The sequence below is a fragment of the Plasmodium knowlesi genome (genome assembly GCF_000006355.2).
Source record: "Plasmodium knowlesi strain H genome assembly, chromosome: 10".
Lineage (NCBI taxonomy): Eukaryota > Apicomplexa > Aconoidasida > Haemosporida > Plasmodiidae > Plasmodium > Plasmodium knowlesi.
This window is the reverse complement of record NC_011911.2, coordinates 1,381,521-1,398,031: the sequence shown is the minus strand read 5'-3', so window position 1 is coordinate 1,398,031 and position 16,511 is coordinate 1,381,521. Positions and strand designations below refer to the sequence as shown.

Genomic DNA, 16,511 nt, shown 5'->3' with positions numbered 1-16,511 from the left:
ATGAAGAACTTCTTTTGGAAATTTCCCCTTCTTCTCATTCTGTCGACGAAAGGAAGCAGCTGCAGCCAAGGTTCTCTCCAAGATAGTGAATACCCAATTTTCATTAGCAACATACTGATAAACAACGTACCTTTTACGTTTCATAAAGATCGATATAATTACGAATTAGAAGGGAGTGAACACCTAAACGAAATTATACTAAGTCCACTATTAAATGTTTGGGAATATTACATATATAAAAAGACCTCCCCAGAAGACGAACTTATCTTTAATGAAAACTCATCGGAATATTTAGACAATGAACAAAGTATTGTTCTGGATTATTTTTATCTAAAAACGTACCACATATATGTTAACAACAAGAAGGTGCATTTAACTGATTTACCATACAGGATCCACTTCCAAGGTGCGGGACAAGAGGAAATAACCATTTGGTATGAAAGCCAAAAGACGTATAAAATTAAAATAAAAAATAATAACGAGTATTCCAATTTCTATCTAAACGATGTCAATCTAAGTAGTCAGTCATTCTCTACAAATTTATTACTTGACACAGAATTCAAAAGTTACATTTATTTTTATACTACCTCTGTTGCTCAAAATGTTGAAGGACTAAACATTCAGGCGAACTGCCATAACAGCCAAATGTACATAAACAATAATTTACATAAAAAAGATGCCTTCTTTTTCTCGTTGAATAAAAACACGTATAACAATGTTCTGGTGATCGAGTGTAGACAGGAAAGGCTACTCGATAAAGAACAACCCCTCGGGAAAAAAGAAAATATAATTTCGGAAAATTTTATCAAACGCAAGTTTCAAGAAAACGTACTGCATAACAGACAAAAGGGGGAAAAAAAAGTTGGCTTCTTAGACCAAATGAAAGCCAACTACCACAAGCTCGTTAGTAATCCAAGCTCACTTAAAAAAGACGATAAAAATATATCTACGTATCAATCCAACTGGCGCAAGAGGGTAACGACCCTTTTGGGTGAGTCAAATTATAACCCCCTTGAAAAAAAAAAAAAAATGATTAAAAAAATAATCAGGAAATTCTACTTTTTTAATATCTATTATCATGTACATATAAATGTACCAAATTATATATACAACCTCTCTGATGGAAATGTGTGCCCTTTTGATGGAAGAGGAGGAGTCGAGCCCATTGGGGAATACCTCTGCAATAACTCTCAAAAAAACATCTCCTTCTACGTAGATATCAGTAACAAATTATTTGCCTTCATAAAGGTAGACAATAAAAAAAGGACACACAGATTTATTGATAAAATTTTAAATACACCTATACAATATTCAGAAAATGTATATCTCTTTCTAGAAACGTATTACGATAAGAAGGTTGTAAAAATTAAGTTTAAAAGGGGTACATCCTTCTTTTCCTTTTCAATGCTATTCATCCTACCTCTCATGGCTATTTTCGCATTTCTTTTGGCCCTCTTTTGGTGCAAATTTTGTCACTTTCCAAAGGGAAGAAAATACGCAGTCTGAAAAGTCTAGCTTCACGGATCGCTCATACCCTTTTTCCATTTGTCAATCAATACTTTTATCACACATTTCTGCTACTTTTACTCTGTGTATGTCCTGCATTCCTTCTAACGAACACACACCACGTAATCGCAAAGAGGATTCTTTTCCCCTTGAAATTATTCACACCCTACTTTATATCTCCACGCAGACTCCCCCCCCCTGAGAAGTTATTAGGGGCCCTTTTCAAATGTACTCAAAAAGCTCTGAAAAAAATGGAAAGGAAACATATGACACATGGTAATTAAGCATCTTATACATTACTCATTCTCAAGCGAGCAATCCCACGATGTGATCATTCTTTCATGCTTTTCCATTTTACATTTATGCAATCGTGAAGCTTGTTAATCCTGTTCGCCAGACAAATTTTCTCCTTGTTTGTTTTTATGTCTTCACAAATGGAGTGTATAAAATCCAGAGATTTTTCCACTTCCTGTTTCTGCGAGGGGGAAACGCACACGTAAGAGAATATGTGTCATGCACCACTACCCCCTTGGGTGTGCACTCAGGCAAGGCCATCTATTCCTACTGCATGTTTGTGCCAACATCTTAGTGCTCTCTCCCCCTCAACGTTCACGCCTTGGCATATTCTTGTTACAAAAAAAAAAAAAAAAAAAAATCATCACAGTTCTTGCTTACAAAAAGAACTTTTTTCCGTTTAACTTCCTCAAAATAACTCTCTTTCTCATTCTTAATTTTTGCAATAATCTCCTTCTGGGTGTTTATGAGCACGTCGGCTGTCTGTAATAGGGAAACCGGGGCACACACGAATATCCACATGAATATGCACATGCCAGCGCAGTTACGCACAGTCGCGTGAGATTATCTGAAATACTTAGCCAAACGTGCGGATCTCATCAGCGCGACATACTTCCCTTACATATAATTTCTGCTCAGTGTCTAAAAAGGCCTTGAGAAAAAAATTTAACTTTTCATTTTTCTCCTCCATATCCTTCGTGCCCTGTAGAGAACGTCAAAAAGGACGAGGTGGGAAGTTCACTATATTTTTATGTCACATCAACACTACCATCTTCACTCTTTGTGAACCAGTGAGCACAGTGCATTCACCTGGTTATTTGCTAGCAGGTTGGTCGTGCCATTCTCCTTGGAGTCAACAAATTTTCCAGTCGAATGTGAAGAAGAAACTTCGTCTTTCCTAATAGACTCATTTAATTTTTTAATTTTTTCTTTTAATAAATTATTTTCATTATACAGTTTTTTTATATAATTAGCATTTTTTACCATCTGCTCATTTGCATTATTTTCCTTCTGATTAGTATTTTCCCTTTTTGATATTTTGCTCTTCAGATTTTCTATAACTTTTACTTTATCTAAATTATCCTTTTTGTACTTTGAAAATTTATCCTCTAGCTCTAACATTGCCTTTTCCTTTTCTCTTACTTCATTTTGTAATATCTGTATAGTATTGTCTCTTTCCCTTATCATATGTTTGCATTCGTCGTTCTGTTTCATCAGATTGTATATCTCACTACGGATGATTCTCCCTTGTGTTGTATTTTTATTTCCTTTCCGTTTTATTCTCACGTTAACCATTTTACTAAAATTCAAGTAGTACACATTTTTGTAGAATTCTCCATTGTGCGTCAACTCCGTGATGAAAAAGGTAAAATAAGTTTTCGTGTTCTCGAATATAAGTCTAATGAGCAATTCGAAAAGATGCATGTGGAAAATCATGTTCTTTTTTCTATGCTTCTTAAATGGAGTTATTACCCCTGTGCCTTTTGTTTCTTCCTTCATGCCAGTTTTCTCAGAGAGATCGACCTCTTTATTTGCTCCATTAACTGGGGTGGCACTACTACTAGTACGCCCACGTTGGTGGCACACTTCGGTTGGACTTGCATCAATTAAACTTCTTTGCTTATCTTCCGATGGGCTTTCACCATGTATATTCTCCTCCGTAATATCGGCTCTCTTAACCTGCCGCACCCCTTCTCCCTGACTCACAAAATGAAGCATTTTCTTCTTCAATTTGAGGGCCCTCTGACACCCCTTCGCATAATTAAAAGGAAACACAAAACTAGAGTAATCATTAATACCTCTCACCGATTTTAAAATCTTTTTATTAAACAAAAATAGAAGAGATTTTTCATTATTAATGTTGTGGAAAATTTTACCCTTCTGAATGTTGCAAAGTGGAAAATTAACTAAGTACACACAAGTATCCCTCCCGTCTATTCCAATTTTGTATTTAAAAACAAAGCAAATATTTGCGATTCCCTTCTTTGACCGACCAAAAACTTTTCTGCACTTTTTTATTATACGTTTAAGGCATATGGTTAAATGATCGCCATTTTGTATTGGCTTCTTTATAGGCAATTCTTTGCAACATTCCGGATTCCCAAAATTTGGGTTGTCAAAAGATTTTTTTATAAAGCACCTGTGGCAAAAGGGGGGCGTCTTCCTACATATTTTTCTTCCACTTGTCCTATTTTTATCTTCACTAAATTTTTTTTTTAGCATATCGATTATTTTACAATTTTTGTAAGTCCATGAAGAAATTGATATTTTCATATCTGCAAGAGGAAAAAAAATTTATGTATGCCTTTAAGGACGGAGGGAAAAAATAACCTTCAATTTTGTGAAGAGAATTTGTAAAAGAAAAAAAATCCCATTTTTCTTTGCAACTTCACCTTCTTCACTATTTTTGCTAACAATCCAATCGTATATATCCAAAATGAGTCCTTTTTTTTTTTTTAAGCATTCCTCGGAATTGGCGCTTTGAATGTAGTTCTTCCGTTTTTTCTTCGCGCGACAACATGGATCACGCCAACCTTTGTACGATTCCTTCTTCTTTATTTCTCTCTCCGATGATGTTTCTACCCCTTTTTCACTAGTAACACCACTAGGTGTTTCCTCCTTTTCCAGAACATTTCCACTGTCTATAAATAGTAACCTTTTTTTTTTTTTTTTTTTTCTCCTCTGCTTTGCATAAAGGCATTGTGATCCGCTCCTTTACACAGTAGCATGTACACACGCATAAATGATGACAAGAGCAGCATAGCAATGCCTATGCATTTTATTACCCCTTAAATATCTCCTATACAGGTGTCCATAGAAAAAAACATTTTTCTCCCTCTTCTTCGTGTCCACGCCTTAGAAAAAATTTAAATCCGCACATTTCAAGTGAAAAATCATCGAGAGGGAAAAAAAGAAAAAGAAAAGTATGCGTGATCCCATGCACATATAAAGGTATAACTTAATGAAAAAAAAAAAAAAAACAATAAACTAAGGGAGGAAACTGGTAAGGAGCATTTGCTTTCATAACTGTAATCCTTTCTGGAAGGATAATCCAAAAATACATCTTCATGCAATGTGAGTGATCCACGTTTCTACACCTCTAGTTGGGCACCCATTTATATGTACCAAAGTTGAAACTTGTTATCCACCATCAAATGTTAGTGATCTTACCTGAATTTATGATCGTCGTGCTCTGGCCATTTTTCACATTGCGGAGTATTCTGTTGAGAAGTTTTTTGTATGTAACTGAACTTTTAGAAGAAGAACTTTTTCGACGCACATATTCTTGCGAACCATTTTGAGGTGAATTTTCAGTGTTATGTTCGTCTGTAACTTCGCCATGTTGAATAGTAGCTTCATCGAATTGTCTTCTTTCGGGTTTCTCCCTTTTGTTCACTCCTTTACGATTATCTTTGGTCTTATTTAGTATGTAACTTATGTTCCATTTTTTTTTTATTAAATTATTTTTCGTTTTACAGTTGTGCAAAACGTATTTGATTACTACCCCCCTTGTGAACTTCCTTTTCGTCGGGATGAGTCTCTTTACGACATCTTTCTTAACCTTTGCTTCCTTTTCTCTTTTGCAAATGTATAAAAAAATGTCTATTTTATGGCCCATCTTTTTTTCTTTTTTTTCTTTTTTTTCTTTTTTTCTATCTCCTTGTATGCATTCTTCAAGGTCGTGTTTATTTGCCCAATTTGATCCAAGGGGGGACGAAAATAAAATGTATGGACTCTCCAGAAGGTTTAGGGTTCAAAGAAGTGAAATAAAAAAAAAGAAGATTCCAAATTTTTATTAAACAGTAGGAAATTTTGCACATAATGGGGTGAAGCTGCACAGAGTTCGCCTAACCTTGTGTCATTTAGCTAGTAGCCCACGAGTCATATAAACACAAAAGGAGCCTTCCGTATACACATACATATGTGCGTATATGAGCATATGCCTTTTATCCCTCCGTGGTGAATAAAGCGACATGTACCTCCATTGCGGCACCAAGGAGGTAAAACGCAAAAAGGGAAATAGTTCACATGTGGAGAAATGGACCAATTTTCTTTCCACAAATGAACACATGCGCATATTCATAGGTTCCTCTGTGTGCGTATTTTCCCCCCTTTTTGGAACTTCACGAATATGTACCTACGGCATTTGCCCCTCTGCAAATTCCTTCGGATTCCTCCTCGCACAATTATTTTTCTCCCATTTGTGTATCAATTTCTGCTGCTTCCCTTGGACACAAAAGTAGACAAACAAATTATTTCAAAATGTTACTTGGCTAATTCCATATAATGCTTAAAAAAGTTTGGCAAAACGAACAAAAAAAAAAAAAAAAAAAAAAAAAAAAAAAAAAAAAAAAAAAAAAACTTTTAAATGTGACAAATCAAAAAAAAAAATAACAATAATAATTCTCGCATATTACTTAGCGTAGTAGGCAGTAATGACTACCGCTCATTTTATGCCAAAAATTTCACTCATAAATAATCTCTGCTCATCATTATAATCAGACAAAAAAGCGAACACGTCATTCGTCTTTTTATTCACTATTTCTTCCAAACAAATGTTCTTATTATATAACGAAAAAACAAATTTGTATAACTGCTCCGAGTCAAAATTGTCCAGCAAAACTAACCCCCGTTTCTTCAGGCTCTCAAAAAAATGCTGGTTTTCAAAATTGTATTTGAAAAAAATATAACACAGAGATGACAACGTAAATGTGTCTTCTACATTGTTCAAATTTGACAAAATTTTATGATAAAAAATATCACATATTCTTGTGTCACTTAATTCTAAATTGTAGAAGCAACTCATAATATTGTTCATGTCTCGTATGTTCAGTTCGTACATAACATTTGGCAAGTAATTCATCATCTTTTTAAAAAAATCATTATAATTATTTTTTTTCAATCTCGCACTTAAAATGTTTAAAATAATTACAAAGGAAACTCCGTTCATCTCTGGAATTTGACCTTCAATATGTTTCACGCTGGACACGTAAATCCCTAAAAGGAAGCAGAACAAAATTATGTAGCAATAAAATGGAGTGAAAATATGGACGGACAAATGGTGTAGCCGTTATGCATATGCGAAGAGCCTACTTAGCATGATAAAAAAATAGTAGGTGCATTTTTCTGTACACTTTCTCCAAGAAAAATTTACCTGTGTCCTTGTTGTACAAATGAAAGGACTGAAGAATTAGGGAAAAATCACTTGGGCTAAACATGTGGAAACTTTTCTTAACCCGCATACTGTAAATCTGCCAAAAGGAGAATTTCTTCTCCATTTCAGGATTCCTACCCTTGCAAGGGGTATTTTGTACAGCATTTGCATTCCTATACATTAAGCGATTATTATCCGCAGTACTGTCCGGGTCTACTTCCATCTCCACTTCCACGGCATCCTCTAACTCTCTCGCTTTCTTCTCCTCGCTACTTATATATTTTTTTATTTTCAAATTTGCATACCCCTCGTTACTGTTATCACCTGATGAGGAGATGCCTTTTATAAGCTCCACTGCTGTATCCCTTAACTTGCTAACATCCCCAAAGAGTAAAACATTTTCATACTTATGATTTATTTTTTTTAAAACAAAATATTTATTCTTAAAAGCACTGTCGCTGCTTCCACTGTAAATTGGCATACACAGTCGTCTTCCAACTCCTCCACCCAGGCGTTGCCGACTGAAACTGATCATGCTTCTACAGGGAAAAGGGCAATTTATGAGTAACTCTCAAAAGGCGTAAGTACACATGGGTGTTGAAACACTTGGTGAGGAGCTAATGATCTTCCAAACTCGTATAATTACATATTTCATATTTTAATCATCCTCCATTTTGCATTAGCACGTACGTGCATCCCCGTTTTCCAGGTCCACACTCACTACTTCACATGTACACATGTAAATGTGAAACCCCCCCTTTTGCGTAATGGCTCATATACCTTTGGGGGGTCTGCTTCACACCCCAAAGAGGGAAAACAATTTTACGATAGCATAAACTTGGAGAGATTCTCCCCCGCGGTGGATTTCCCAGTTTGCCAATTCGCAGCGAAAGAAAAAAAATATATATTCTTACACAGAAATCTACATAAACGAAGTTTGGCGAAACGTTTGAATGGCCAAAAATAGGAAGGGAAAAAAGGAAGAGAAAAAAAGGAAGTGAGTATTTAGAGGTAACTGAAATGGATGAGGCATAATTGCACATGTGCGAATGTATCTACTACCCGTGCAATTCTTAATGACGCGATGCTGATAATTTCTCGCACTCGCAAAAACGGAGCAGCAAAAGTTTATGCACCAGTAGGAACAAATTAAAGGGGAAAAAAGAGACCTCGCAATGAAAACATGAACGCTATGAAATAATGAATAAGCTGATGAGCCAAACGGACGAGGAGCGAGCGAATAAAACAAGCACTGAGTTGAACCCCATCTGTCACACCCCAGGGGTGAAGTAAACAGGCCCAGAAATGAAGGAACGACTCCTCTCCCAATTGGGCAAAAATAAAGCGCAGAAGGCGAAGAGAGAAAAGAAGAATTATACTACGCTGCTAACTGCTAATTCTGACGAAAACGGCACAAAAGCATAAAATGGCAGACATTGACAGGTAGAAGAACCCCAACGTAGTACCTCCTAAAATAAGCAAGCTATCACATAAATATGACCTAATTAAACATCCTGCTTGTCCTTACACATGAACGAATTTTTCCCCACACATGTAGCGCAAAAGAAGAAAAAAAAAAAAAAAAAAAAAAAAAAAAAAAAAAAAAGAAAGAGAAGAACATTGATGCAGAAGCAAAATGGAAAATGCGCCAAACAGTAACCCCTATTCCATTTTGAAGGTAGAACCAAATTGCAACATAGAAACTGCAAAGAGACAGTTTAAAAAGTTGGCTATAATTTACCACCCGGATAAGTTGAATTATCACCGAAATAAGGAACGCAAGGGGGTGGAGGCAAATGAAAAAAATAGGACCGATGAAACCAGTGCTCTGGGAATTGTCCCAATAAGGGAGCAAAACCAAGGGGATAAAGAAGAGGACAAAAATAACGCCAAAAAAGACAATGTCGATTTTGTCACCCTGGTATGGGCATATGAACAAATTTTGAAAGACATTCAACATGGTAGCAAATCCGAAAAATACGAGAATGCCCTGAACATCAAAAAGGTGGATTTGCAATATATTAGCGAGGAAAATGCTTACATTTATTTCTGTCGGTGCGGGGACTTTTTCCTTTTCGCCGAAAATCTATATTGCGAGTATTATGTCATCTATGCATGCCAGAGTTGTTCCTGCTCGGTTTATCTAACTCCCTAATCCGTTCAAATGTACTTTAGCGCACGATATTTTCATCTGAAAAATATGAACACAGTTAAATGGTGAAATTAAATCGCTTCGTCGGAAATGCGGAACATGGGCAGAAGGATGACCACAATGTAATCATAATTTCGGATCCCCTCCCGTTTCATGTATATCATGGTGGAAAATTATTTTATTTAATCATTCAGCCTTTTTTTTTGTAGATTAGCCTTTGCGCCTCCGCACTGTTTAAAAGGTGAAAGGTGAAAATAACCAGAAGGACGACCAACTTACACCCCCCCTTTTTTTAACTTCTTTAACGATTCATCCTTGCTTATTATACCCATTGGTGGTTGCTTTGACATGGTGGGGAGATCTTTAATTTCATTCTATCCGTAGCCATCCCATGCCGTCCATTTTTTTTTTCTTCTTTTTTTTTGTCCATTTTTTATCATGCTTCTGTAATTACGATGGTTCGTTACACATTTGCAATTTTTAACCTTTTTTAAAAGTCTAATTTAAAAAAAAAAAAAAAAAAAGTCCCAAAGAAAAAACAATTCACACTATGATATGGTACAGAACAAATTAGAAAATAAAAAAAATAAAAAAATAAATAAACGAACAAATATTCGCATATATAATTTTTAATTAATAATTTGAGTCCATGCTTAAATTCTGTGCAATTTCTGTGGAAGCCTTCGTTACAATGGTGTGGGCTTCGTACCTGCGTCAAAAAGGAGGGAAGGGAAGGCGTAAAAAAAAAAGAAAAAAGAAAGGGTATAAATGAAATATATATATGCAAAATACAACAACATGTAACTAATTTGGCGTATTTTGAAATAATTCCCCACTACCCCCTTTTCATTCTTTCGCGTAGGGCCCGTAGTGGGGTATGCACATATATAGTATAAACACATGACACAATAACTGTACTCACATTCGGTCCATGCATTTGGCTAAACAGATTTGCTCATTCTTCCCCATCTGCTCAGAAAATTTCTGACCGAAACATTTCTCGAAACACGTTTTTCGCACTTGCTAATAGGAGGAGGAAAAAAGAAAAAAAAAGAAGGCACATTAAAAAAAATATATATTTCTTCGTTACTATACAGTGTGGGAAAAAAAAAAAAAAAAAAAAAAGACGAACTTGGCAATTTATACACGCTTTTCCAAATTGGTTCAGAAGAAAACAAAAAATGCACCCTCATGTGGAGTGAAGAAAATAAAAAATTACATTGTTCAGTATCTGATATATCATCATGCCCAGGGCGTTTTGGGCGTCTTCCATGCCGCGCTGGCTGTCCATTCTTCCCTTTAATTTTGGCTTCAAAAATTGATGATATATGTAGAGGAAATCAAAAAGAAAAAAAATACTTCTTTTAAGGTTAAAAAATGCTCTCTAAATAAAGAAAGTTTTAAAGAAGGTCAAAAAATATATTCTTTAAAGTAGCTTTTTCTTCATTATGCTTTCGAGGTGACATGCTTGGGGGAAATTTTAACTAGTAAATGTTTTTCCTACAAAAATGTGAAGCTTAAGCGAGCCGTGTATTGCCTCTCGCCAGGGCAAGTGAGAAATGGTCTTCTTTCAGTAGAACTAAAATTAATCTTCAACGGAGGCGAACACGTTTTCACGTCAAAGGAGTAACAAACTGAAACATCAAAATGCTACTTGCAGAAAAAAGCCCTTTCCTACAAACTGGGCAAGGACGTCTTCGTGCCAAGCAGGCCACGCTGCATTACACATAGGTATTTTCCCCAATTAGGTGTTCGATTTGTTCGGTTTATTACCTCATATGTTTTTTAAAATAAATTTATAAAAAGGCATTCGCATGAAAATAAACAAAACGGTAACTACAAATATTAGTAGAAAAAAGAGGTTCATAAAAAAAAAAAAAAAAAAAAAAAAGGAAAAAGCTTCACCACAGGGCAATTAATAATTTGAATTAAAAACACCTCATTAAGGGAACGAAAATAAAAAAAAAAAAAAAAAAAAATGGTAAGGCACAAATGTCACACAGGTATCACGTTAGCGACAGGTAAAATCCAAATGGGCAATTTTGAACAAAGCTTAAAGAGGTAAAATAAAAAAAGAATATAAACGAAGAGGTGTATTCGAGAATTGCGACCCTTATGTTTATTTATGTTCATTTGTTTTTTTCCCTTTTTAAGGTTTTTTCTTTATGCAGTTTTACTAACCCTTTTTTTTTTTTTTTATTTATTTTTCATCCTTCTTTGGTATTTCCGCTTTGGTGTTAACTGTTAATTTTATGGGCAACCTGTGAAATATTTTTACTGCAAATGGGTAAGGAAATACTCATAATTTGCGAAATTTGGCCATTCCTGGCGCGCTCACAAATGGATACTTAGCATATTTGAAGAAAGGCTAACATGTAAATGTACCATCATGTTTTATGCTTTCATTCATTTACATAGTTTTTCCCATTTTACAAAATGACGTCGATGTTTCAAAATTGCAAGATTGTCGTGTAACCACATTTTTTTTTTTTTTTTTTTTTTTTTTTTTTTGTGTGTGTGTGTGTGGTTTCATTTAATTTTCTCCCCCCCGACCTACATGTCACAAGAAATATCGTTAATTTATTAAAAAAGAAAATAATGCAAATTAAATGTAAAAATAAAATATACAGCTTAGCACGAAATGCGTATATATTTTTTTATATAATAATTCATTTGAATTCTCTTCTCCTCTTGGGCGTTTCGACAGTTGTAAGTTTGTCCATGTGGACAGACATGTATATATGTACGTGCATTATGTATATATGTTCTAACCCCTCGAGAACGATCTGTAATCATGACCATAGGAGGCCGGCCAAGAATAACCCACTGTGGTGTAAATAAATTTCTGATATAACGAAACCAATTTAACCGTCTCTCCCCTTTTCTGTAGATTCACAAAAAAGATGAAAACAGAATAAACTTTCAAAAGTCTTTTTACGGTATGAAAACAAAAGAGAACAAGTGAATTATATAGAAGAAAAAAAAAAAAAATTACCAAATGTAAACAAAAGAGGCTATCTCCTTATGCACTTTTTTTTTTTTTTTTTTTTTTTTTCACCTCCACCTTTAACAGTCAAACCCATAATCAAGAAAAGTGACATATTTAAAAATGGCGTATTGAATAAAAAGTTACATGGAACAAACTTTTGCCTATTCACGAAAAAAAGACATAAGGAAGCGTTAGCCGTAAGTATAGATTCCTCCCCTTGAATAGTGCCACATTGTGGGGGCATGCCTTGCAATGTAGATTATTCCCAAGTGGCAATTTTATCAGCTAATGCATCTTTCCTTATCATTGAAATGATATGAGCTCATTGCAAATGAATTTATCCATTCTTACTATGCCCACTTTATACAGCTCCGAAAATATCGAATGACTGGACCCTCAACAGCCAGGAGGCACCATGGATTAGATGGCAGAAAGCGAATAAACAAAGTCACCATGTTGCCACATAAGGAAATAAAGCTTCCCGTAAGGAGGTAATAAAATCACAAATTTTAACAAAAAAAAAAAAAAAAAAAAAAAAAAAATGCTCTAAATTTCAACATTTCATAAATGATTCAAAGACACATTCGAGTTTTTTTCTTTTTTTTTTTTTTTTCTCTCCTATTTTCCTGCCTCCTAAATTGTCCTATTCCAAACGCAAAGATGCATGATTTTGGGGAAAATGGATAACTGGAATGCGCGCAAAATCTCAAAGTCAGGTGTCAAAACGCACAGAAAACAGAGAGTAAATTTACTAAGGAAGCGAATTTACTTTGAAGAAGAAGATCGTTTTGTAAAACTGAGAGTCAGTGCAAGAGGATTGAAGACAATAAAAAAATATGGCTTAGGTTACTGCTGTAAAAAATTCAACTTAGACTTAAGCAAGAAGAAATACGATGCTGGTCGTTCCCCCAGACGAAAGAAAAAGAAAACTGACGAATTAGCTTCCGCACAAAATGACGCTTTAAATCATAGAGCACCCCAGGTGCATGAAGATGCAACTGAAATTTTGAAAAATCTCAATTTAGACATGAAAAATAACTAACAAAATCGTGACCACGAAATTTCTTTCATAAACAGAATCGGTAGAAATAGTGGTTCCGTAAGAGGCAACGGAAATTTAATTGATCCCCTTTTTGAGGAGAAGAAAAAATAGAAACAAATACAGGGAAAGGAAACTTACAAACAGAAGGGGGGGATACCTATTCGATCCTCATTTGATGAATTAGTTTAAGGATGCATCACAAAAATGCATCTAGAACAGTGAGAATTATCTTAATTCAAAAATGTGGCATTCTGGGTAAATATCAAAATGGTCGAAAAGAACGAATTTTTAATTTGCATACGAGGGATGCGTATACGGGTACTTGCATTCATATGTGCGTTTTACTGGGACGAAAAAAAAAGAAGCTGGTGAATTTGCATTATCGACTCAGAGAAAAAAAAAAATGCTAGCTGTAGCCACATGTATACTAACAAGCGACATTAAAAAGGGGAGGACAAATAAATATCATGACCCCCCCCTGCAGTAGTTTTTACGGAAGTTAACGAATCCCATTTGTAATCAAAAAAAAAAAAAAAAAATTATTAACTGAAATGTGTGTACGAATGGGCATGTACATACATACGTACACGGCAGTACACACATATTTCCTTGTCATGGTGCTACGAAGAACAGACAGATGGCCTTTACCCCTACATTTAGGCCAACCTCTCCGCGAGTTCGCCCGGCCTATACCACAGGTCCTCATTCTTCCTTAAAGCGTTACACAAATAAACCTTTACAGGTATATGTAACTTTTCCTGAACTTGCTTTATCAAATTTTTTACGTGCATCCTCTCCTGATCTGAACTCATATTCTTCTTTGTTAGTGCAAATAACGATGAACCGCTTCCACTCATCGTTACAGTATCGAAAATGTTCTGATTCTGGAGGAGGTCCTTCAAACATTTCACCTTATTAAGCAAAACAAATGCAGAGTGTTCCAAGTCGTTTATAAAACTATTCATTTGAGATTTCTCGTCCAGCGGAACGAACTGCTTCAAATAATTGCGCTCTGCTTCTTCCACGTGTTTGACTGCATTACACCCCTCCGCGTTAATTACGAACTGTTTCAACAAGCTCACAGGGTTATACTGCACTATCTGGTTATAATCAACATGTTGATAGACCAACTTAGACGAGAGTCCTTCACCTATTTGAAAAATATATATTCTGCGCCCCGAAATTGTTGCCTGGGCATCACATAAATCGATGACATCATTTCCCTTGCCAGTACAGTAGGCAAAACCGGAGCTACTAAAGAAGGATATGTCACTGCCTATTGTTTTTAAAAATTCGTTTCTTAAATGATCGGTTTTTAAGTATTTGTAGTAATATTTTTCCAAGAAATAAAAAATGGAAGCTCCATTAGACGATCCTCCACCGACTCCACTAAAAATGGGAATGCGCTTCACTATATGAATTAAAAATTTGACATCCTCCTGTATGTCTAGTTCTTCTCTGTATCGTCTCAACACCTTTGCAATTATGTTATCATCATTTAATGGGTAATGGTTGTAATAATAACTCGTGTCTTCGTCTTTCCTCTCTGGATTCATTTCCTCATTTTTGTTCTCCCCTTCGTTTTCTTCATCTTTCTGTATGGTTAAGAAATCACCCGATCGACACGGAAATAGTAGCTCACTTAACTTCCTTTGGTCCTCCTTACTCAGAGCAGTTATAAAAATATCATCGCCTAGATTTATCGTATGCATCAGAGTTGATAATTCATTGTGCGTCTCCTTTCTTTCTTTCAGTCTTAAAAATAAATTAACTTTTGCGGGGGAAAAGAATTTTAAGTCATACCACTTGGTTCTGTTGAGTTGTTGAATTATTAACTTCATTTTTTTATTGCATACGATGTTTCCCCTTTGGAATGTACCATCATCTTCATATTGCAGACCTGTTGTACCAGAGTTGACGTTCATTTTGTTCCTCTTTCTTCTGCACTTTGCACGGTTACTCAATTTGACAGAAGACCATTCCCTCTTTATAGCATATTTACCCCTAGCAACATTATTACATGGAGTGGAAAGAAGGAAATGCAAAGACACTCCCCTCAAGTGCTTGCATCTTTCTCTCACAAATTGCCTTTGATCAGTCAAAACATTTTTGGATTCTACAATTGTATAAAGCAAACACACGTATAGAAGTAGTACAATTCTCACGTAAAAATAATATTTCATATTCGAGTACGTTCCACAGGTTGTTTACTCTCCATGAAAGACCCTACTTTGCTCTTCTTTACCACTTCCAGGAAAAAGTTGTTAACCCCTCTTATACGTTCTAACTTTCGCGTAGAGTTCTTTTTGCCACTACGTTTCATGGGCATTTTGGCGTCCCCTTTCTTAGGCGCATCATAGTGTGTTCGCATAAGCAAGCATATAATACGCGTACATTGATATATTTCCTTTATTCTATTTTTTCTGACGATTTTTCAAAAATTGGTCCGGTTAACACCTTTACATTTTTCAATTTTTTTTATGCCATTTCGCTGGCAGGAAAACGGGGGAGCTAACCTTAACCTATTCATTATAACACACAGGTATTCCTTTTTAAGCGCCTTTCAGAATTTTTTTTTTTTTTTTTTTTTTTTTTACTAAAATATGTGGTATGATTATAACCGAGTGAACATATGTTGAAATGGCTAAAGGACATGGCTGATGACGCATATTATTCTTCCCTTTGATGGGTGTACATGAATGCTATATTGTATTTGGAATGTCGTAAGCGCGTGTACTAAGTGTGACAGTTCTTATCCTTAAGCGGTGATCTTTTTACTCTCAAGGAGGAACTTTCATCACCTTGGGGAGAGTAACTTTTTTAATTTATTCTACAATTGGAATCGTATGCACTGTCTGAATAAATTCCAATTTTTTCCCTTAGAATCGAAAATGACGTAAGTGATGCAAACTTGGAGGATACATCAGAATGAGAAAAAATGGCACCTCATTCTGCTTACACATGTGGAATTTTTCTATTGCACTATTTCGTGAAATGCCTACCTTTTAGCATCTTCCTATTACCTTTCCATTATGAAACGTCAAACATTTTTTGCTCTTGGGGCATAAATGCTGTGGCGCCATTCTTCTGAGGAAGTACCTACGCATGGTATGTACACCTGCGCGGGGAAAACTACCGGGGGTGGGATACATATTAGTTCCAAAGCGCTTCAAATGTATGCGTCGGGCACTCGTGTGTGCTATCGTGTATGTTTTGTTGTGTGTAATCTCATTTGTACACTCGTTTGTCCTTTTTTTTTTTTTTTTTTTTTTTTTTTTTTTAATAATTTTCGTGCTTGTTAAAAAAAGAAGCACGTGTGTCTTTTTCCCGCCTTCTTGGAGGTATGCAAAATAGTACAGTATTTTTTTTTTTT

At 35.4% G+C, this 16,511-nt stretch overlaps 7 protein-coding genes across 7 annotated transcripts; 3 read left to right on the top strand and 4 right to left on the bottom strand.

The window, feature by feature from the left end:
- Positions 1 to 1,506, top strand: PKNH_1031400 (conserved Plasmodium protein, unknown function; the record flags this gene model as incomplete). The annotated part of the gene is made up of 1 exon (XM_002259761.1): positions 1 to 1,506. The coding sequence occupies one exon, from the start codon at positions 1 to 3 to the stop codon at positions 1,504 to 1,506; it is 1,506 nt and encodes a 501-aa protein (XP_002259797.1).
- A 209-nt stretch (positions 1,507 to 1,715) lies between these two features.
- On the bottom strand, positions 1,716 to 5,419 carry PKNH_1031300 (conserved Plasmodium protein, unknown function; the record flags this gene model as incomplete). The annotated part of the gene is made up of 8 exons (XM_002259760.2): positions 1,716 to 1,748; positions 1,865 to 1,981; positions 2,182 to 2,283; positions 2,423 to 2,503; positions 2,611 to 4,076; positions 4,194 to 4,442; positions 4,587 to 4,655; positions 4,972 to 5,419. 8 exons carry the CDS (start codon positions 5,417 to 5,419, stop codon positions 1,716 to 1,718), a joined length of 2,565 nt encoding a protein of 854 aa, XP_002259796.2.
- An 828-nt stretch (positions 5,420 to 6,247) lies between these two features.
- Positions 6,248 to 7,490, bottom strand: PKNH_1031200 (uncharacterized protein; the record flags this gene model as incomplete). Its single annotated transcript, XM_002259759.1, has 2 exons — positions 6,248 to 6,798; positions 6,956 to 7,490. The coding sequence occupies 2 exons, from the start codon at positions 7,488 to 7,490 to the stop codon at positions 6,248 to 6,250; spliced, it is 1,086 nt and encodes a 361-aa protein (XP_002259795.1).
- Positions 7,491 to 8,591: 1,101 nt separating this feature from the next.
- PKNH_1031100 (DnaJ protein, putative) lies at positions 8,592 to 9,110 on the top strand (the record flags this gene model as incomplete). The annotated part of the gene is made up of 1 exon (XM_002259758.1): positions 8,592 to 9,110. The coding sequence occupies one exon, from the start codon at positions 8,592 to 8,594 to the stop codon at positions 9,108 to 9,110; it is 519 nt and encodes a 172-aa protein (XP_002259794.1).
- Positions 9,111 to 9,740: 630 nt separating this feature from the next.
- PKNH_1031000 (Tim10/DDP family zinc finger protein, putative) lies at positions 9,741 to 10,398 on the bottom strand (the record flags this gene model as incomplete). Its single annotated transcript, XM_002259757.1, has 3 exons — positions 9,741 to 9,816; positions 10,030 to 10,130; positions 10,327 to 10,398. 3 exons carry the CDS (start codon positions 10,396 to 10,398, stop codon positions 9,741 to 9,743), a joined length of 249 nt encoding a protein of 82 aa, XP_002259793.1.
- Positions 10,399 to 11,705: 1,307 nt separating this feature from the next.
- PKNH_1030900 (50S ribosomal protein L28, apicoplast, putative) lies at positions 11,706 to 13,138 on the top strand (the record flags this gene model as incomplete). The annotated part of the gene is made up of 5 exons (XM_002259756.1): positions 11,706 to 11,816; positions 11,998 to 12,046; positions 12,181 to 12,293; positions 12,466 to 12,587; positions 12,757 to 13,138. The coding sequence occupies 5 exons, from the start codon at positions 11,706 to 11,708 to the stop codon at positions 13,136 to 13,138; spliced, it is 777 nt and encodes a 258-aa protein (XP_002259792.1).
- Positions 13,139 to 13,794: 656 nt separating this feature from the next.
- PKNH_1030800 (4-diphosphocytidyl-2-C-methyl-D-erythritol kinase, putative) lies at positions 13,795 to 15,321 on the bottom strand (the record flags this gene model as incomplete). The annotated part of the gene is made up of 1 exon (XM_002259755.1): positions 13,795 to 15,321. One exon carries the CDS (start codon positions 15,319 to 15,321, stop codon positions 13,795 to 13,797), a length of 1,527 nt encoding a protein of 508 aa, XP_002259791.1.
- Between the last annotated feature and the right edge of the window lie 1,190 nt (positions 15,322 to 16,511).